The sequence below is a fragment of the Peromyscus leucopus genome, chromosome 14 (assembly GCF_004664715.2).
Source record: "Peromyscus leucopus breed LL Stock chromosome 14, UCI_PerLeu_2.1, whole genome shotgun sequence".
In the NCBI taxonomy this organism is placed as follows: Eukaryota; Metazoa; Chordata; class Mammalia; order Rodentia; family Cricetidae; genus Peromyscus; species Peromyscus leucopus.
Window position 1 is genome coordinate 42,706,619 of NC_051075.1, and position 23,205 is coordinate 42,729,823.

At 38.7% G+C, this 23,205-nt stretch overlaps 1 protein-coding gene across 1 annotated transcript in view; it reads right to left on the bottom strand.

Moving 5' to 3' along the window:
* Kcnh5 (potassium voltage-gated channel subfamily H member 5) overlaps positions 1 to 23,205 on the bottom strand; it is a 297,452-nt gene that overhangs the window by 55,450 nt on the left and 218,797 nt on the right. Inside the window, exons 9-10 of the mRNA XM_028858007.2 lie at positions 22,897 to 23,149; positions 11,655 to 11,851 (exon numbers count right to left, since the gene is read on the bottom strand). Coding sequence (XP_028713840.1) covers positions 11,655 to 11,851; positions 22,897 to 23,149 — 450 coding nt within the window. The remainder of the gene's footprint in view (positions 1 to 11,654; positions 11,852 to 22,896; positions 23,150 to 23,205) is intronic.

Genomic DNA, 23,205 nt, shown 5'->3' on the forward strand with positions numbered 1-23,205 from the left:
GACCAGCAGGATTGTGCAGAATCTGCAGGCACAGACGATTAGAAGGAGCAGCAGGAAGTTAACTCTAATTGTGATTTAACACCAATTAGTAGCGGTCATTTTCATCATTCTATTTCATAAGGCTCTTTGCCAAAGTTGTCAAGGGTATTGTGTGCGTGTGTGTTTTCAGAGGACAGTGATTATTCTCATGCCTGAAGTAAAAACGGTGCCCAGGAGAAGGACAAACTCATATTTCATTCATTCACTTATATATTCTGCAATACAGAAGTTGCAATTCTGGTCTTTGGTGATAAAAAAAAAAAAAAACAAAAAAACATACCTGCTTAAGGAGTTCATTGTTTGGATGAGAGATCAGAATATTGATAGGAAAACAAATTGCCACAATCAGTGCTATGAGACAAAGAGATGTAGGCGGTACATCATACACAGTCCAGACTTTTATGGAAGCAACATTATGTTTTGTTCCAAGCATGGACAGTGATCTTTTTTCATCAGCTAAAAATCAGTGGGTCCATGGGATAAACGAGCTGTCATATGGTATTTAGCTGTCATACCATGAGTTTGGGAAGGGGAAAGAAAGCACTGTGGCTGGAACCCTCATTGTCACGTCCTACACCATTTTCCCAAAGATGCTGGCATGTACTTTGGAAATATACACAGTACTCAAGCTATGTACACCAAGCAAGTATTTCAGGGAGGTTTTTTCGTAGCAATTTCTAGAATGTTTTCATTCACAAGACTGCTGCAATATCTCATTGCTCACAGAAGCAAAAAGATATTCCAGGGTGCTAGCATCACCAGGATACGCATGCACTCTGGGAAGAAAAGAAGCCAACAAATCCCAAGGCTGTGCCAGTGCAAGCATGCAGCTAAACCACTGTTTCTTCCTCCAGGCAAAAATAAAATGCAGAGCTGGTGGGTGCTTTGCTTCCCCCATAAACCAGCTGCTAACTTCCAGTGAGCTAGACTCAAAAACAGCACCATGTGTGGTAGAAGTCTAGCTTTATGGGCAGAAGGAATTCCCTAAGTATTACCCCATTGGTCTCCCTGTTTTACAAAGTTATATGAGATGATGCTTTGGGGCATTTCTCCGTCTCTGTCTCTTAATGGGAATCCTTCTGGTGTGATTAACCTTTGCCTTCATCTCTTCCTCTCCTCCTCCTGTTCTTTCTCTCCTTTCCTCTTTCTTTTCCTTCTGGTGGAAATAGGGTCTTGTTGTACAGCCTGGGACAGCCCTGAACTCACAATTCTCCTTCCTCAGCCTCTTGTTGGAATTATAAGCTGGCACTGTCAGGCACCCAGGTTGTAATAGTTAATCTTGATTGTCAGCTTGAATTGGATTGAGAGATGCATGCCTATGAGATCAGCAGAGTACTGTTCTGGCTGTCTGTGGGAGCACTTCCAAAGATGACTGTCATGCAGGATAGTGACCAAAGTTTGAAAAGCCTCCCTTGAATGTACTCAGCCCCATCTAATAGGCAAAGGATCTAGAAGGAATACAAGTGGAAAATGAAGACTCCATCCATCCTGTGCAAGCTTCATTCTGCCTGATCAAGCGCACCTGGTGCTGCTGCCACGGTGTGGGACCTCAGCTCTGCAGCATCAAACTGGGCTGTGTCATAGGTCAATACATCAGCCACACTGCAGGGAGCTTTTAGGCCATCAGTCTCAAACTGGGGCTGTGTCATTGGTCTCCCTTGTCCTGACACTTCCACTTTCTTGGGTTGAGCAAATGCCAGGTTCTCTGTTTCTCCACCACACAGATAGCCATTCCCCACGTATGTAAGCCAATTTAATACCTTCCCCCTTTACAATTAAGCATCTATTCTGTCCGTTTTATTCCCCTGACGATCCTTTTGGTCAATGGATCTTCATCAATCATTGTATGATCAGGTACAACTCAGAAGTTACTAAAATCAACAGATTTTTGTTGCTGTACATCTGGAGTGATTCAGTATCCCTCAGCTGTAGATGTTATGTTCAACTATTTCTCCATGTTTAACTTTAAAAAAATAAACCTTGATGAGTATGGATCCATTGTTGACATCCTCCTGAAATTCATATACCGAAACCATATTTTCTGATATTGCTTAAGCTTTAGACAGGGCTTCTACAGAGTAAAGTGAAGAGTCACCATGATGTCAAATGTAATTAGTAGGTCTATAAAAAGAGATACCAGAAAGTCCTCTTGCTCACTCCCTCCATGTAGAGAAGTAGCAGAAAGACCGTCTGAGCCTGCGGTGAGAAGGTGTTCCCTAGAGGAATGGCTCCCATCAGGTAGTAACCCCAACACCTTAGGTTTGTAATTTTAACCTCTATAAGCGTGAACAAATAAATTTCCATAGCTAAAGCCACTGATTAGTTTTATGTTGTACCAGCCAAACACTGGACTTACATGAGAGACATAAATGAATGTGAGCATTAAATTAACATTGGTACCAGATTCCAAATTAGCCCTGAAGTGAGTGCTAGAGAGTACAGTACTGAGACGTCTGAATGCACAGCTACTCTCAGGCATTCAAGGAAGGTGTTGCCTTGAGAACACAACAGAAGGGCAGCTGTCAGTTTGGCATCATTGTCTATTGTTGTCCAGTGGACTCCACTTGACAACAACTATAGAAGTATTAGACAGACTTTCTCTAGTACCACTTGGTTTAGAATTTTTATGATAGCCGACAAATTCAGCAAAGCCATGGAGTGATAAAGTATGCCCATCAGTCTTGATCTAGAGCAGTGGTTCTCAACCTGTGTGACCTCTTTGGGGGTGCTTATTAGATATCCTGAATATAGATATTTTATTGTGATTCAGCACAGTAGAAAAATTACAGTTTTGAAGTAGCAATAAGATAATTTTATGGTCGGAGGTCACCATGACTGTATTAAAGGGTCACAGCATTAGGAAGGTTGAAAACCACTGATCAAGAGTCATAAAGGAGTTTATATCTGTAAATATAACCCCCACAAGGAAATTAAACAGGAAGCATATTTTAGCCTCCATTAACATTATTTAATGTGAGTTAGTTTTTTTTTTCTTATCATAATGTAGTTTACAACATTTTCCTTTGAGGTTTTTTTTGGAATTGGCTGGGTAGCAATCTTCATTCTCAGCCCCAACAAAAAGATGTTCTCTGAACAACTCCATATGCTTAGCTACCACCAGCTGAGCAAATTTCAGGGCTTTTCAGTTCTACAGAAACACAGCCCTCCCTTCTTCTCATTATCTGGAGTACTCATGTTTATCATGTTTGGTGATAAATCTGTCTATATTTTCATAAATTTTAATCTGAAGGTTAATAAGTAATGTTGCATGTCCAATGGGAGGAATTCTCATTCTACATATTTATTCTGAGTAATGGAGTAGCCAGCTCAGTTCCTAAGGTACTGGCATTGGGAGGACTTCTCATCCTATGTATTTATTCTGAGTGATGGAGTAGCCAGCACAGTTCCTAAGGTACTGGCATTGGGAGGACTTCTCAGCCTATGTATTTATTCTGAGTGATGGAGTAGCCAGCTCAGTTCCTAAGGTACTGACATTGGGAGGACTTCTCAGCCTATGTATTTATTCTGAGTGATGGAGTAGCCAGCACAGTTCCTAAGGTACTGGCATTGGGAGGACTTCTCAGCCTATGTATTTATTCTGAGTGATGGAGTAGCCAGCTCAGTTCCTAAGGTACTGACATTGGGAGGACTTCTCAGCCTATGTATTTATTCTGAGTGATGGAGTAGCCAGCTCAGTTCCTAAGGTACTGGCATTGGGAGGACCTCTCATCCTATGTATTTATTCTGAGTGATGGAGTAGCCAGCTCAGTTCCTGAGGTACTGACATTGGGAGGACTTCTCATTCTATGTACTTATTCTGAGTGATGGAGTAGCCAGCTCAGTTCCTGAGGTACTGACGTGACAGCAAAGAGCAGAGAATAGTACAAAGTTGATGGTGACGCAACACTTCCTCGTCATATGCCGTATCACTTTTTAGATGATGTTGATGTGAAAGGCATGTGCTTTTTTGCTAATGTGAAGTCTTTTGCAATGCAGGTGACAGAGATGCCAACATCCACTGTTGAGGTTGGATCATGCTCTGGCTGGAATCCTACTCGCATGGCATGTAGCTTGCTCTGTTTGTTTGCTTGCTTGCTTGCTTCTTTGGGGTTCTCTGTTCATTGGTACCAAAGCTCAGTGCGAAACACACTGAAATCAATCTCTAAATCACACGTGAGCTCATGCGATCTGTCTTCTTTCTGAAGGCTAAACATAACCAAGCATCAAATTTTATAATCTTCCACAAAGGTCATTAAAAAGATACCTTTAGTCTCTCCTAGAAATTGCTGCATAAACAAGACCAGAGCAACAGCGGTGGCAATGGACATGTTATCATGGAAAGGGGTAAAGTTCCCATGGCCCCACTTTTTTTACAAGGCTTTTAATCTACGTTTAATAATAGAAATGCTGACAGCATAGGACACAAAAAGCTTGGATGTCAATGAAAGATTTGACACCAACTTACTATGTAAACCTGGATGAATCCCTTCATTTTCTTAGTTTTTTTCATCTATAATGAAATAAAGAAAAGTAGGTAGCCTATAAGAATTGTTGCTTTTTCTTGATAATCCTGTCTTTGAAGAGAAATCCTAAATCCTGTGTTGCCATCGCCCTTCTAGACTCTCCCTGTCCCCTCCCCTGAGATAGACTGCATTCATCTTCTTGGTGTCCTTTTTAAACCAGAGTGTACCCTTTCATAGCACTTTCCTGAATATGTGATGACCTTTATTCTGAGGTCTCCTGGACAGCAGACCCTGGGCCTCTCCCCCGGGGCCCCCACACCTGTTAGTAAGAATGTGTATTGAATAGACATCAAGCCAACCAATGCTTCCTGTACCATGCTTCAACAAAGTGTCTCATCAGAATATGTACAGAAAATAGCAAATAAAACCTCTCACTCTTCTTATTTAAGTAGTTACTCTGGAGGGAAATATGTTCCTGCTATCTTGAAAGTGAAGAAAATATTCAGAAATAATTCGCAATCTCAGCCATGCTTAATGTAGCCGTAAGTGCTAATGGAGCATTTATTTTTAAGCTCCAAGGAAATGAAATTCTCTTGACAGACTCATGTACAAATATACCTACCAATTTTTAAATGGCTCATTTTCTTATACTCATAAAATGTAATGTCTGGGGCCTCAGCAAGTTTTTTTTTGTTTTTGTTTTTTTTTTTTTTTTTTTTTTTTTTTTTTTAACTAGGAAAGGGTTCTGCTAAAATTACCAATGTATCTGCAGATCTGAGGACCTGGGAGAACAGATTTCTTAGTAACCTTTATAAATGGTGCATTGTTGGTCCTCAAGACTATCCCTAGCTTGAATGACTGACTACAAGTCACAAGAATAAGACAGAGCTACAGTTGTGGCAATGACCTCCTGCAGCCTAAGCACACAAAGCTAGCTTAGCTAAGGAAGAAGTGCATGGGAGAGGCTGGGAAAGCCAGGCACGAGCACCCAGCATCTTCTCTCTGGCTTGTCCAGCAGGAGTTATGGAAGTGCATATAAAATGCTGCCAACCATAAAATTCACTAGGGATACAGTGTCTCTGGGAAGTGCTCATGTAGGCATCTTCTGCCCAGCCTGTACCAGAATTCCACAGAATAAAATAAAGAAATCACATTGTTTACATAAACTATATTATCTGAATAAATAATTTAAGCCCAGAAAGGGACTCACTAGCCAGAGGGGTAGGAATCAGTTACAATCCAAGTCTCCAGGTTAACTGTTCAGGTAATGCTTTAAAGGACAACAGTGACTTCTACTGGGTTCAGTCTGTTTTTATATAGTTAACGCTGCTGAATAAGCACTAGATAGAATGATCAAAATACAATTAATTGAAGAGCCTAATGGGAGTCTTTTGGAATCTATCACCTACACTACACTGAGTGTGCCAACTATCTTTTTTGACTCAGACCTGCGGATGGTACTAAATCCGCTACACACTCATTCTTTCATCATCCCCAGAAACAGCATCTTGAATTGGTTAAATATATAAATGCATAAATAAATTCAGCAAATATTTCAACTCTGCTGTTCTCTAATGCCTTCTCTAACCATGTCTAAACTCATAATAAACCACAAAAGTGTGGTCTCATCACAGAAAACAGTACATCAACCAAGTCCTTCTGTGCAACTCACTTTAGATTCTGAATTCTACACCAGCGCCGTAATCTCCTGTTGTCTGGCGAAGTGTGTGGTCCTTTCGCAGAACAATTGCTTTCAATGCATAACATAAAATAGTGATAACCGAAACAAAATGTTGGAATGTCTTAAACATACATGACATAATCTAAAAATATCTATGTCTTAGGCACAAATCTTATGGGACCAGCCAACCAATATCTGATTGCATTTAAGGCCCATCCCATGAGACAGAACCGATCTTCAAATAAATAAGTTAAATATAGGATTTTTTTTTATTAACAAAGTTTGCAGGTTTCAAGTAAAAAATCTCAGACTTCAAACACCATGAGATCAGGGGCTTCTTAATTTATTCCATGTATTCCCAACAACCTGTTGGTCCAAAAATAAACAGACACACTTGTTTGTGCAGAACTTTTAGGACTAATCAAATAAATTTGTTTTATTACTAATTTGTTTTACTATTTACTAAAATATTTTGATTTTACATAAAGACTATACTCCACCTTCTCTCAGAGCAATGTTTATAAGGGAACCAGCCTGGACTCAATGAAGCAGTTTCCAACCTGAGAGAGAACTAGAGGCTTTGAACTCTAGTGTGAGGCTTTGAGCTCTGAGTGTGAACTCACTCAGCTTCTCACTAACTGCCAGTGTCTTTGCTCCTGAGCGTTCTCTTCCTGGCTCTGAAGCCACTCTTAATTGTGTGATATTTTCTGTTTTACAGTGGCCCTCTGGCTGGGTGGAAACTAAGGGAGATGTGCTTTCTGTTAAAGGCAGAAAGATTTCTATTTGTATAGCCACCATTTCCAGCATCATTCTAGTCCTCTGCATCTAGCAGCTGACACACATGAGGCCCATGGGTAGCCAGTCATCTGACTGGAAATGGTTTATAGAAACACAACAATATTTGCTTATTGGCCTATTTACACTGATGGCCCTTTATACAAAGAGAGGCAGAGAGTCCATCCCTCCCTGTCCCACCATGAGGGCACACTGAGAAGGTAGCCATCTGCAAATTCCAAAAAGAGCCCTCACCATGGAATCAAATGGGCCAGACACTCAATTCAGGCTTCCTAACCATTAGATTGAAAAATTCTTATTTAAAACAGTCAGTGTTTGAGATACAATATCCCAGTCTCAGAACCTCAGCCTTCTCATGGGTGAAATGGCTACTATTGTGCCTTATTTGTATTGCTGGCATTTAATAAGATTATTACACAAAACGTACTAAAGTTCTTGGTTCTATTCTGTTAGAGTTGACTAGTGTAGGAAGATGTTCTTGTGCCATAACAGTGAAATCGGATAGTTGAGGTTGGCAAACAAATCCTAAAGATTTTACTGTCTTGTCCTTGATTCAAAAAGTTCACTAATCCCAGCTCTCATTGTTGGATAAAGTTACTAGACATTTTTTTACAATAATTTTTTTAAGTAGAAGAGTTAAAGACTTGTTCCTGTTAAGGGGAACCTTATTTGTACAGCAGGAGATAAGGGTCGGGGACCAAAGACTCACCCAGTTCCTCTCTAGCACATCCACTGAAAACCACATACTCCACAATGTCTCCTTGGAAGCAATGCATAAATTTATAAAGTGGCCAGAGCTGCACATCACTATGGCTGAGAACTTGGGTTCAAATTCTGATTCCCCACTTACTAGAATCATATTTTTACTCAATGGCCATGGTCATTATGGTGCCCATAGCTCACTAAGAACATAGTCTTAGTTATAGAAGTGAGCAACAACTATTCAACAAAATCATTCTTACAACAGCAGCAAGAAAACCCATCTTTTTCCAATCAGTAAAACAATGGGGAATAAAGTAAATGAATGAGATATTTAACACATTGTGAAGCATCTGTCTGTTAAAAAATGTCTATGGCAAAGTCTGGCAACTATTGTGAGAAGTTTGTAGAATCAAAGAATGGCAAAAATCCAGATCCTGACCCACAAATTATTTGGCGGATGTAAATACCACTCTCAGAACCCTCACTGTCTTATAGTTGAAATGGAGGTTATTCTGCCTTATTTGTGGGGTGATGACATTAATAATATTATCATAAGCCTGGACTACCAAGTGAGTCCCAGGAAAGGCGCAAAGCTATGCAGAGAAACCCTGTCTTGAAAAACCAATAATAATAATAATAATAATAATAATAATAATATCATAATTGAAATACATTATGCCTAAGCACATAAAATAGGCTGCTCAAATGGTAGTTGGTATTACTAACCATTGGAAGATACTCTTTCACAGTTCTCTTTCACAGTTTGTTTGACTGAGAATAAAGTGGCAGAGACTGGCAACACATCCTGTTCTCCAATTAGCCAAGTTACTAAATAACCCATTAAGAGCAGAGGGATGGGATTATGAATTAGATTAGAATTATTATTAAAACAAATAAAATTAAAAAGCAATGAAAGTTATAGCAGATTGGGAAGGGGAGAAGCCACTTGTAACTTAGCACACTAGTACCTGTAGAGACAAGCATGTACTCCCCAGATCCTGATTAAAAAGTAAAAACAAACCAGTGTTCATGGTCTGCAGCTCAAATTTTTTAACTGGTGGAACCACAGTTATACAGACTGTCAGCTCTAATAACCAAGAAAATATGTGTGTGTGTGTGTGTGTGTGTGTGTGTGTGTGTGTGCTATAACTGTACAAACACATGCATAGGAGTGTGCAAGAGAAAAAAAAATGAAGCAGAGTTTTATGGTTAACTTAGTTTGATGAACTGTATATTCTATTTGTGATCTGTTTGAATTATTCCTTCTGGAGACTTTGCCTTATAACTACATCGATTGGTGTGCTGGCTGGTTTTATGTCAACTTGACATAAGCTGTCATCTGAAATAAGAGAGCCTCTAGTGAAAAAAATATGCCTCTATAAGACCCAGCTGTGGAGCATTTTCTTAATTAATGATTTATGGGGGAGGGCCCAGCCCATTGTGGGTGTTACCATTCCTGGGCTGGTAGTCTTGGGTTCTTTAAGAAACCAGGCTGCGCAAGCTATGATAAGCAAGCCAGTTAGCAGTACTCAATCTATGGCTTTGGCATTAGCTCCTGTGTTGTAGAATATTACCTTAACTATGTACAGATAAGTTATATTTGTTTATGTTGTGGAATATTACTTTAACTAGGCAAAGATATGCTACATTGTTTATGTTGCATTTGTTTAACAATGTAAAGATGTGTTGCTTTGCCTGCCTAAAGCACATGATTGATCTAAAAAAAATCCTGAATAGCCAATAGCTAGGCAGTAGAAGCTGGTGGACAAAGAGAATAAGTAGGAGGAGGAATCTAGGCTTAAAGGAGAAGAGAAGAGAGAAGAGAATGAGGGGAAAAGAAAGGGAGATGCCTGGGACCAGCCAGCCAGGTAGTCACCAGTCAGCCAAACTGGTGCAGGACTTACAGAATGAAAGAAAGGTAAAAGCCCCGAGGCAAAATGTAGATGAAGAAAACAGGTTAAATTAAGTTATAAGAGCTAGCTAGAAACAAGCATAAGATAAGGCTGGGTATTCATAACTAATAATAATTCTCCATGTTATGATTTGGGAGCTGGTTAGTGGCTCCAAATAAAGCCTGCTACATTCCTGCCTCTAGATTCCTGCCTCCTCGAGTACCTGTTCTGACTTCCTTCAGTTATAGACTAGATTATGGAAGTGCAAGCCAAATGAACTCTTTCCTCCATCTAGCTCCAAATCTATCTAGGACAGTTGGTTGTTTAATATTAATCCTCCTGGCCATGATTTCTTCACATGGCTGGAGGAAGAACTAAGTCTCCATCGTAAGTCACAAAAATGTCATAAATATAAAATGAGATCTGATGTAAACAATCTGTTTTGAGGAGGACAATGACAGTGTGTATTCTGCAAAATGTAATGTGATTGGTAAGGGTTCAGGTAACCTTACAGAATCAGGAAAAATTCCAAATTGGATCCACTTTGAGTTAGTGTGAACATAAGAGCTTCAAATAGCTGTTTGTGGATAGAGACCTTACAGCAGAAAGCAGAGTATGGATCCAAGAACTGTGGGCTCCCTAACAACAGGCAAAAATATTTGGACCCTTCTCCATCATCTGTCCCTGGCTAATGTCCAATTGCTGGTGTTTCACACTATGTGCACTTGAAGCATTCTGAGCACCGAAGTCTGTGGTTCATCCCTGTTCTCTATAGCGGTTTACTTGTTCCACAGTTCTTGGGTATTCGATGACAATTTGTTAACAAGCATATGAACTGGAACATTGCTCCAGTACAGATCAAACATTTGAAAAGTCAGTGAGATTCCCATTCCTGCTGGCCTAGACTTCTCTTGGAACCTAAGCAAGAAGCACATTGATTGAATTCTATTTGTTTTTGCATTGCTGCAGTGTGGACATTAATTTCTATCTTGACTGGCTTGTTTGCCTTCATGTTAACTACAAGAAAGGTTTTAAGAGGCTGTCAAAAGGAAGGACTGTTATTCTAAAATACTTCAGTGTAGACATGCAATCATTTTATGTGAAGTCCCTTAAGTGCAGTTGTCCAAATGTGTATTTCATTCTTGGCCATAAAAGAGTCTTAGCCAATGCCCAATTACCTATAAATCAGAGAGAGGAGGTTTCTTTATGCAAATTGACTTTATGCCACACTCATCAATAAAGAAACAAATGGTAATGAAGATCAAATTTTCAGCAGCACCCAAGGAAATAAATCCTATCTCTATTTACAGAGTATGTCAGGGTGGCTAATTCATTTTTCTGATGGTGTTCTTTGAAAGAATTGATGAAAAGGAAGCTTGTGAATTGATTATGAGATGAGAAGAAGGGTTTAAAGAGCAATGGAAATAGAAAATGAGTAGCCAGCTTGATTGACATCCTGAATTCCAAAGACAGCAACATCCTAAAAAAAAAGATGTTGCTGTCCCTTTTAGAGCAGTGTCACAAACTCCAGCAGCTAACCGTATGTGATGGGTGTCCTTGGTTACCAACTTGACCACATCTGGAATTAACTAAATATCAAGGGGCCGAGTACACCTGCGAGAGGTTTTTTTCTTGATTGAATTATTTGAAGTGGGAAGACCGACCCTAAATCTGTATCTCTTGAGGTGGGAAGATGCACCTTAAACCTAGGCAACCTCTCCTTCACTGGCATTGGAGCCTATTCTTTGGGATCATGCTGTATATTGAAGACCACTTAGATACTCAGTCTACTGGATTCTTAGACGTTGGATATTCTGAACCCTGACTAATGATATGCCATTTGTTTCTCCCCAAGTCTGTTTTTTTCATTTTGCATCTTAAATGACAAAGAATCAAATATTTACTCAGATAGAGTATCTTCTCCCTGTAAAAGCAAACAACACAAATAAAAGGAAGGAAAATTACGTCACCCCTACAGATGGGGATGTACCACCTCAAAATGAAGCACTTTCCATCCTTGGCTGATAGAACATAGCCGGCTAGCCCCCTGGATACTCATAAGAGAAAGTAGATTTGACATACCCGCTTCCTTAGGTTGCAAGTGAGAGTGAGGTTCCTTGAAAATGAGTTTGCAAATGCTGTATAGAAGTCCAGGACCTTGAGCAAGGCTTCTCGCTTGATGATGTGCAGGTCACAGTAAGTCAGAGCCCGAACATTGGCACAAGCATGAGCAAGTGTGGTTTCCTTCCAGAAGATGTCTCCAAACACATCACCTTTCCCTGGAAAGCAGGGTAAGACAACAGTGTCAATCACATCCCCAAGTGTTATTTGGTTTAACAGATAATGTTGATCTATGTAATTCAGAGCACAGGCCCCTCTATATAGATAGAACAGTGTATAGCACTTTTTCATCATAGTAACATCCCCTAGACTTCAGTTCCTGATGGAAACCTGGTGTTTGGAAAATGAATGCAATTCACTGGAGTAGCTAATACCCTCATTGTAACAAATAATTTCAATAACTTTTGCAATATTAACTTTTCCCATCTGATTAGAAAGAGGAAAAACAACGTCTTTTTCTCTCTCCCACTCTTTCTAGGAAAAAATAACAAAACAAAATGCAATACCGAAGAATGTGTTGTTATAGCATTTCTATATTTATAACAGATGCAATGCACATTAAACCAAATTACTCAGTAACGTAGAACTGTACTCCAAGCACACTAAGATATGTCATGTCTCTGTCCTCAAAGCATGACCTTCTGTCTCCACATAGTTAACCTGACAAGGTCTCAAGGTCTGGCTCAAGAACACCTTGACCATGATCCCTAAGCTTAAGCAACTAAACTGTGGGGAATGATGAGGGATACACACTTGTCATCCCACAGAATAGGAGAAATATTCCCATGCAAGAGTCAAATGTGGATGCATCTTTAAAATTCTAGAATTGCATGAACCACCGCTTCACTTCAGAAGCACCCCATCCCTGGATGCCCATTAAGACTCCGCCATTCCAAATCAGAGGTCCTTAGCTTTACAAAGGGCTTGAGGAAATGTCAAATGTCAATTATCCTCAAAGGCCCTTCTGCTAGGAAGGTTCCCTAAGAGCCCTCTGGCTTCTAAAGTTCAGCCATCTGCTTTCTTTGTTCTGTTTCTGCCAATGTGTGTTAAGATGGAAAAGACAGGAGGAATGTACCCCAGTGGGACAAGCTTTCCTAGAGGCGTTCTGTGGATGATTTGTTTTCTCTGCATCCTAATCACAAAGAGGAACAAATACCTATTTATACTGTGCAGATTGAAATCAGAACAGGGGAAAAGAAGAAATGTTCCATAAAACCCCCAAGCACAATCACACCACTAGAAAGGAAAGTGGGTGTAACCAGAGAAATGGGAGAAAGAAATGGGCATAGAAACAAAGAAGGTGGCGAAGTCATATCACAGATTCTTTGCCCAAATGGGCAGCTGGGAAGCTCTTAGAACATAGCAGAGTCGCAGCAAAGGGGCCAACCTTAACAGGCACTCTATGGTAGATGTAGAAGGCATGAGAGTTTCTAAGAAGGTGTTCCGATCACCATGTGGATCACACGATCAGCAAAAAATAACCATGATAGCTACTTAATTTATTCTCAACAATCCACTTGCATTTCAACCCACTAAAAAAATCCTTACAGTTGGTGTCACTGTTTAATGACTCAGTTGTTTGATCACTACAGTTGTCCAAGGAAATAACATTAGAGACCAAATAGGTAAATAATCAAGGGACACAGTATTATGATAACCTGGGGAGATGGATGACAGATGCATCATAATACCACGTCCTATTACGAAGATCTGTAATCTGAAATCTGTATGTGGCATTCTCTTTAAGTTAGCAATTACAAATATACATATTCTAATTGCATAATCAGAAGTGCTAAATTTACTTGGGAAAACACTCACAGAACTAGTATTCATAATAGTCCAGCAAAGTGTGGTAAGGTAAAGGTCAACAAATAAATAAATTATAATATAGTAGATAGCCACTAAGTAACAGATTGCATGAGATGGTATACAGAATGCTCATATTACAAAAATATGAAAGCAGTACAATTACATTTTGTATACAACACATCCTACCCCATCACTCATGTATATGTACATAAAGTTTGCAAGCAAATGAATTAATGTGGTGGCATCTCTCAGAATTATGGGAACAATGCATGGGTTTCTCTTAAATCTGTATGCATTATTTTATAAATAAAAGATATAAATAAAAATTATAGTAGCAAAGATTATAATGCTAAAAACATAAGTTTTTAATAAAACTCTTTTGGTCCACCTCCAGCTTATTTGGGTTTTATTTATTTGTTTGTTTTTAAATCTAGTAAGGTAACATATTCTATACTTTTTTCAGACTCTTAGTTTTCCTTAAAGAGATGGAAAGGAAGTTACATTTCTTCAGATTCATTATATGACACTTTCTCAAATTGCCAATTATAATATCATCTCTGATCCATTTGTAAATGATGAACTATCTGATTTTCAGGCATGCTATGCTTTAATACTAACTAATGCATTTGACTCAGTATTCTCAGTTCCAAGAATTAAAAAGTTTAGAGCCATCACAAGTAACACACAGGGCAGTGTTAGCAATCACAGCCTGACAGTTTTAAAAATGTACCATATGTACAAAAACAAAATAAATTACAAAAATGTGTGTAAAATATCAATGAATAAAGACTTAATTCATTTTGAAATGACATACAAAATGCTTGTCTTATGATACTAGATCAAAATTGATTAAATAATTACATGGATGAATCTCTAATTCATTCATTTCTTTTAGATTTTCCAAATTAATAGACTATGGGTTTTTAAAGCATTCTCTTAGAATATTCTGAATTCCTTTGATGACTGTTGTGATTCTTCCCTGTTCATTTCTGTCATTTTTGGGTTGTCCATTTCTTGATTTTGATTAGTTGGGTCAAGGTGCTACTTTCATAGCACCAGAAGGTGCCAAGCAAACATCCAAGGGAGGGTAGTAACCAATAGTCCTACCCACCCAGGATGCTAATAAATCACAACAATGACCAGCAAAGCACAATAACCGAAAGGGTGCAATAGTGGCACCCATACCTTGGCAGTCACCAACAGCTCCGCAACTGGACTTAAGGCCTCTTCGATAAGAGAGAAGTCATGCCTGGTACTAGGAACCCCGCCAACTCCCTGGGGCTAGTGAGGTCATGGTTCTTGAAGAAGACCTACTTTACTAAGTCAGCACAATCTCTAACTGCCTCTAACAGCCATAATAAAGTTCATCAAAATAAAACTAGTGTACCGAGACCAAAAGTATTATCAAGAAATGTACTTTTTAAAGAACATTTTCATGATAGAATCAAAATGCATTGTGTAATTGTGCTATGATGTACAGTCCATTATGATGCAATTAACTTGTCAATCAAAAACAAATTTAGATAAAAGATAAAATAAATGAACAGCTAAAACAAAACACATTTTAGTAATAAAAAATAAAGGTTTTGAGTACTATGTTCATCTCTTTTTTCTTTCTGCCATTCCCCAGTTTACTATATAACCTTTATCAAAAAGAGCAAAACCAGCAAACTCATTCATAGATACACAGTAAAATTTTAAAGAATGTACAAATATAAAAATATTAGAGAACTACAGCAATATTAACAAATGTGGATAACTCTCATCCTATCCTCAGAATAGTCAATAAATACTCATTGATTATAAGTGGAGACCAGGAGTTTAAAGATACTCAGTGCATGAGTAGAGTTCCCTCTTATCAAAACAGATGTTTGTTAATTTGTAGGCATTCAAATATTAATTAGGTATTTTGTTTTACCTAGCTGAAATATTAAAATCTTATTTCTACTTCAAATTTTTAAACTGATCTCTTTTTGAAAATCTAAGGATCAAACTCAGGGGTCTCAAGCATGCTAGTCAAGAGCTCTACCCCTATGCTTCACGTTCACTCCAAAATCATTTATCATTTTGGATTTATCACTCCAAAATCAAAATAATTTGAAATCATGGATAAAAATATCTATGATACAAAGAGAACAATAAGAAACAAGAATATTAACTCATGACAAACTTTGTCCCCTACTTCTGCTAAAAAATATTAGAGACACATAACAAAATTAACAAACATGAATAATTCTACTCCCATCATCAAAGTTATCATTACATAATACCTGATGCTAACCATTACATGGCAAAAAATTTCCCGGAGTATATGTGATATGTAATCTGGACATTAGCTTAATCATTTACTTCAAATTATACTTGCTCTATCCAAGCAAGTCACCTAATATAGTGATTCAATTCACAGCAATCTTCTATTACACTTCTGGGAAGTTGGTCATCATCCAAGTCAATGAATTATTTATCAGGTGTGATAAAAACCCATTAGTGCTCTTCTTCTTCAAGGCATATTCTAAACTTTATACATTCTGAAAAAAATTACAAACTGTGGACATGTGGCAATATGCATGGAATACCCAGTAAAGATGCACCTTTCCTGCATGGCAAAGATTTTACACATTTTCAGGCAAAGAAACTCCTATTCATGTTCATGACTATAGACTATCTGATGCTAGATTTTAGGTCAGTTCCTGCTGGGTACAAGTCACGTCAGCTGTAAACATTTTGGAGCTTAAGCAAACTAGCCTCCCTCAAAGCCCTAAAATAGGAAGGAATCTCACACTTGACAGGAAAGCTGTTGTTTGGTCTATTTATATTTTCTCAGTTCTTTGCATCGAGCCTTATGAAGTATTTCACTGCTGAACCACAGGAAATGGGATTGAAAAATAGAAATTAATGCTTAACATCCACATAGTAAGAAACTGTAAAATGAAAAGACAAAACAGAGCTAGAGTTACAACATGATTAAAGGAGTAATACAGGCCCTAACCTGATTGGGGATTGTGGTACCCTATGGGGCTAGTTAGCGTCCAGATTTGGTTTTTTATCTTTGACCCATTATTTAGTGAGTTGATGATATGAGTTTTTAAATGCATAAAAGTCATCACAATTATTCCTTGGTTAGAGCAAATACCTTACCCAACAGATCTTTTGAACTTTACTTGGGTAGTTTCTTGAGTGTGTTTAGAGCATGACCATCATTCTATTTGATGAGTTTTCCATCCATATTTGATGAGAGTTTATTTCAGCTTACAATTCCACATTACAATCTATTACTGAGGGAATACAGGGCAGGAACTCAAACAGGGCAGTAACCATGAGTCAGGAACTAATGCAGAGGCCATGGAGGAGTCCTGTGTATTGGCTTGCTCTTTGTGGCTTGCTCACCCTGTTTTCTTGTAGCACCCAGAACTACCAGCTCAAGGATGGCACCACACACAGTGAGCTGAGCCTTTCCATATCTGACATCTAAATAAAGAAAACACACCACAGGCTTTCCTACAGGCCAACCTGGTGAGAACAATTTCTCAGCTGAAGTTCCCTGTCTCAAAATGAGGCTAGACTTTGCCAAGTTGGCATAAAACTAGCCAGCAAAGGCATATGTAGGTAATTAATTTGTAACCATGATGAATTAAATTAATATATATTTACTATCTCAGATAGTGAATATGTGCATTTGTTCATGGGCCAGGAGTTAAAAATTAACAAATTTTTAACAAATTTTAACAAAAATCCCTAAAAACTACAATAGATACTCAAGAGGAAGTGCATGTAACCAAAACTTAGCACTACAGAAATTCCGCAAATCATAAAGATAGGGGGAAAAAAAGGAAAGAAAGGAAGAAAGGTGACAGAAACAGCTAGAAGACAAGTAATAAAATAGCCAATATCCAGCCAGCCATAAGAATGCTGAATATAAATGGATGCAAGGTTACAATCGAGGACACAAAGGGGCTGAGTGTAATCTCTGTCCAATTGTGGCCAGAGGTGACAATAATAAATAATAGAGCCTGATACAAAGTAATAATAACTATATGCTGCCAAGAGTCGATACACTTTATCTTTGAAGATACTTAAAAGCAGACTTTAAGAACTTATTCAACTTCATTCAGCAATGAAGAGAGTAAGCTAAGATGAAATGAAAAGATAAGATAGACTTCTAGAAAACAGTGATCACCAGAGACAAAGAAGGTCATTGCTTAATGATGTAGAGACCAATTGTTAAGGATATATAACAGTTGTAAATATATGTAGTGGTGGAGCACATAAATATATAAAACAAATATTCTTTGACAGGAGGAAAAGAGGGAAACAGTAATATAGTATCATTTGGAGATTATAATACCTCACACTCAACCATGGTTTCATTAACATAGCAGGAAGTTAACAAGGAAAAACTGGACATGAATGGTATTTACTTAATTTATTAGCCAGTGCATCACTATAAGAAAGCATGGAAGTCGGCTTATAAGCTTTATTATGAACACATATTCACAAAAATATTCAACTTTAGGTTTTTCAAATTTACATTTTTAAATGGACTTTGACTATTTATAAACTCTAAGTGCTATGAAGAAATATTTTAAAGAAGGAAAGAAATATATCAAGTATCAAAGCTAACAGCTTTCCAGGTATGTTATACCTGAATCCTTTTTATTTTTATTTATTTTTAGTTTGCATGTGTGTACAATTCAGTAAAGAGCATGGTAGAGAAAGGGCATAACACGCATCAGGCTAACAAGGAAGGCAGCAAGCAGGGTCTGAGCATCTCGTCACCCATGCAAGCTGTTACGTTGAATCCTCAAGGCTGGAAAGCCGTTGGCGAAAATCCCAAGGAGATGGATATGATGCCCTAGGGTCATGGCTATGATAACAGCCTATACAGAACTGGGGGTTGAGGCTGGGGACAGATTGTGGGCAGTGACAGCTTTGAACAAAAACTATAAGAGCAGTAATAATAGTAACTGACAGTAAAGATAATGTTAAGAGAACCGAAGAAGAAAGCTGGGAGACAGCTCAGCTGGTGAAGTACTTGCCTTGCAAACACTTGAGTGCACCCTCCAGAACTCATCTAAAATAAAGCTAGGTTTGTGGCACACACTTTCCAGAGTTGGAAAGTACAGACAAGGAGGTATATGAGGCCCAGTGGCTGGCCAACCTCACTTACTTAGCAAGCTCAGGGCAGTGAAAAATGCTGCCTCATAAACCAAGGTGGATGATACATGAAGAACAGCACTTTTTGTCATCTCTCTTTAGTGCATATGTACACAGACACAAACACACACATGCATGCATGCACACATGTGTACACACAAACACACACACACACACACACACACACACACACACTGCAATAAAAGAACTTGGTTTAAAGAATGCCATGGAGAGGGTTTGAAACTACCAGAAAGACAAGCACTTGCATATCTCTAGTGATATTTGCCACATAAGGAACTCTGAGGTAACATTTGGAGCCCTAGACAAAAGATGTAATAAACACCACTTAAACAGTTAATATCAACATCATTTGAAATGGGGTAAACATGTGCCTCCAGAAAAAAAAAAGAGCAAATCTGTTGACAATACTGACTCTTGTCTTCATAATATGTAGGTCAAATCTACATATTTCACAGTTCATTTTTAAAAAGGGCATATGAAGAGAGAGCAAGGACGAAGGAAGGTTGCTACTAGAAGCTTAAGGTAACAAGCCCTTGACTTCTAATAGCAAGGGGACAGGGAAAACAATAACCACAGCTAAATGTCAAATTTTCCCAGTTCTCAGAGTGGCAAAATATTATTCATTCATATCTTTGATTTGATTTTTTTTGTTTGGAATAGAATTAAGGTACAGATTCTGAATTTTGAAAACAATAGTTTATGTTTCCTCTGAAAATGCACAAATGTTTACAAGACATGATTCTTAAAGAACCAATTCCAAGTAGAGTAAAATCTTGGCCCAGCTCATCTTCCTCATATTTCTAAATTCATTTCCATCTCATTTTTTTTCTCTTATGCCTCCTTCTCCCAAACTCCCAAGAGCACCCTACCCCCTCATCTAAGGTGTGGGATACTAAGCCCTACATACACACTCACAGTTCACTTAGGAACTTGAAGTAAAGTTGAAAGCCATAGACAGAGGTTTTCTTATTTTAAGATTCTAACCCTATGATTCTAAGAATCAATAAAGACAAGAGAAAAGAAGAAATATGAATAAAACAAAAACCTAAATCTCAGGAGCAAGGCCTATTGTTGGTAGCAAGCTACTATTTTAACAGTCCCTGAAAGGTACAATATACTTGTCAAGACATTTAGAAGTAACCTGGCTATTTCCACCACACCAACAAATCTATTCACGTTAAGTAATTATAGAGTAGAAACTAAAAAGTAAAAAGACATTAACGAATATAAAATATGTATGCATCATGAACTTAATTTGGAATTCTTTGTGTTTCATACAAAGTGGGAAGGTCACAGAAAAAAATTGTGTGGAGGTGTAAGAACTGAAAAGAAATTCAACTTGGAAAAAGACATCAACTGCAATTATATTCATATGCCCTATTTAGGAAAAAAAACATCCTGAAACCATCCCCCAGTGTGAAAACGAAGGTATTTGTTGACTGCATTTTTTTTTATCTTTCCTCTAATTAGTAATGCTTCATAACTTACTCATTAAACTGTTTGGCACTTTGGACACACTAAAGAATTATGCCCTACCAAGAGACTGCATAGAAGCCAGGATCCCGAAGAGTAAGAATGCACCTGCTTCCGAATCTAGAGGTTTGAATTAATTTTAAAATGGCCTCCCTTCTCTCCTCTTCCTTTCTCTATGGCAAATGCATCCATAACAAGGAAAGCAAGGCTGCTGAAGGAAGTTATAGAAGATTTGACCACTGACTTATCAAGCTACAAGGAAAAGGAGAAGTGAATGGGGAGAGAGGGGGAGGGAGTGAAGAGGAGAGGAGTGGAGGAGAGAGGGCAGGGAGAGGAGAAGAGAGGAGAGGAGAGGAGGGGATGGGTCCAGGGTGATAGGAGGAGAGGGAAGGAAGTGGAGGGGAAGAGTTGGGAAAAGAAACAGGAGTTGAGGACAACAAAGACTGACTACAGATTACTTGCCACCTGGTGTTTTTTGAAATTTCTTCCAACTTGGAATTATTTCAAAGCAAGCTAATAAAAAATTTAAAAGGAACAAAAAGAAAGGAGAGAGAAAGGGATGGGCAGTCCTCGCATGCCAGTGTGACTGGTGAGTTAGCCAGCATCCACCTCGTCCTCTGTGCCTGAAGCATTGTGCAGGAGTCTTAAATGTTAAAACGTGTACCCTAATTGCCTCTTGGCGGAAGTCATCTCTCTTAAAGTCCCATTAAAAAAACATAAAAGGAAGAAGGTTGTCAGAGAGGTGTCCACCAAGTTTGACTCATTAACTTAGATACAAACAGCATCTGAATCCCAAGACCTGGGAGAAGAAAGATCAAAAAATACACACTCAAAGAAATAAAATGTGCTAAACAGATGACGGCACTGGCCTGGACCCCGGGGGTCCTGTGTTCATTTTTAGGGTGTCAGTGGGCAAAGCCAGCTACATTTCCTTTTCAATTGCGAGGAAAATGCATTTTGTCCATCCCACTGAGCAAATGGCTCCATTTTAACAGTCCCAAGCCAGAGGTGCTGTCCTGACAGCCTTGTCCAGCCCTTTAGAGGAGTTAGTTACCAGGGTGCAGTGGGATGAAGTAAATGAAGTCAAATAAAGGGTAGAGACCGCAGCATTCACTTCCATACCATAATATTTGATGCCTGTTTTCCCAGCATCCCCTCCTGACAAGGTCATTAAGGAAAAGACGAATGCGTCTGTTCAGGGGTTTTATTTTATCGTCCTCCTTAAGCAAACAAGAGTGGTCATAGCATGGATATGCTTCATTTTACCACAAAGGGCTGTTCCAACGATGTGCGGCTTTTAGGAAAGATTCTGCCTCCTTTAGACTCCGGCAGACAAAAGCTAAAGGTAGCATCAAGTACCCCCAGAGTGCTGATTCCCCAGCACCCTATTATTTCCTTACAATCATATTTAAAGAAAAAGAATCCCTGCAAGAGACTTTACTGTAGCCATAATATTATGTTCAAACAGTTAAAGAAACCTTTGCAAACAATGCTATTCTATTCTTTGCAGCCCCAATCCATTGTTCTACTACTGTTTTTATAGAAACCACTTTCCTGTAAAAGGTCATTTCTTCTCCATTCTGAATTCCATATTTTCCAAATAATTGTACTTTTGAAATCAGGTTTGTTTTTGTTTTTTTTCCCCCTTGGATTCCACGATTCCACATCGGCTTTCATCTTTGCCTTCATGGTTTCTAAAACCCACCAGTCAGTTTTTTTCTTGTGAAAATCAGTCAGGCTATAGTAGTTTGACCTCAGTAGCAAAAAAAATAAAAAATCCAATAGTTTAAAGATTGAACTCATTTTTCATGAGACACAAGCCGTGAAAAATATGATCAAAATGGAGTTGACATTGTGCGATTCTAAGTAATTTTACTTGAGAGAAACACAAGGGGTGATGTTCGTCTGACCTCTCATTTCTTCCTTTTTTATCTGTATGGATTCCATGAACCCGCTGCAGGTACTGGAGCAGAAAGTGATCTAGAAGTTCATTCAGCGAGTTTGTTTACCAAAATGTGCATCTTACACTATGGTCACTGTGCTTGAAGTTGTTGTTTTATTCTGTCAAGTTCATGGAGTGTTACTGCCTTTAGGTTACCCTATTGGGATCATTACCTACTAAGTGTCTGATCTTTAGGATAAATTATTGTCAACCAACTGATTTTCCTGGTTAACGAAAACAGATGAACAGGACCAGCTTTATAAAGCTAAATTGAACTTCCTCCCATTGTGCTCACTCCTGGGAGTCTCATTAGCCTCCTCAGCACCATCTTCTTCAGGATTCACCCAGAACCATTGGGTGTAGGATGATGTGTACTCAGCCCTCACTTGATTACTAACTGCTTAGGCAAGTCTTCTTTTTCAGGCCTTGTGGGGCTCTTCCCTAAAGGAAGGGGCTGAACTAGATAGATCTGTTGCCCTCTAAGACCAACTCCCTGACCTGCTGATTTGAAAAGAGTTCCAAACTTAAATTCCCACTTACCAATGAGGGTGGACAAAGCCCCTTAGATTGTGGTCAGCTTTTGTCTTAAGCGAATGTAATTTAACCCTACGTTCTGGGTTAGCTGTCACTGAGACTAATGTTCTTTGCTGAAACAGCGACCAGTTTTCACTGAAATTCATTATCTCATCAGTGACCCTGTTTCTAAAGTCACCAAACAGAGGGGATTTCTGTTTAGAAACTTGAAAAGCTGAAACTCCAGGACTGTGACGCACTTGTTACTACATGAGGAAAAGTTCACAGTACCTAAAATAGCCACCACTTCGTCATCCTGGATAACTTCCAAGGACCCCGACACCACAAAGCAGAGGGCATCCACACTTTCTCCAGCATGATAAATCAGGTCCCCAGGAGCACAATGAATGGTTTGGAACTCCACTGCCAAGGCACGCAGGCACCCATCACTGGCCAATCGGAATGCAGGGTGTTCGTTAAAAACCTTCCTGTTCAGATGAACACAGATGTCTGCTCTCATGTCCTTGGGACAGATGGAGAGGACCTGAAGAGAGTGAGAAATGAATAAGTGAAAGGGAAAGATAAAAAGTCTATTTCAGA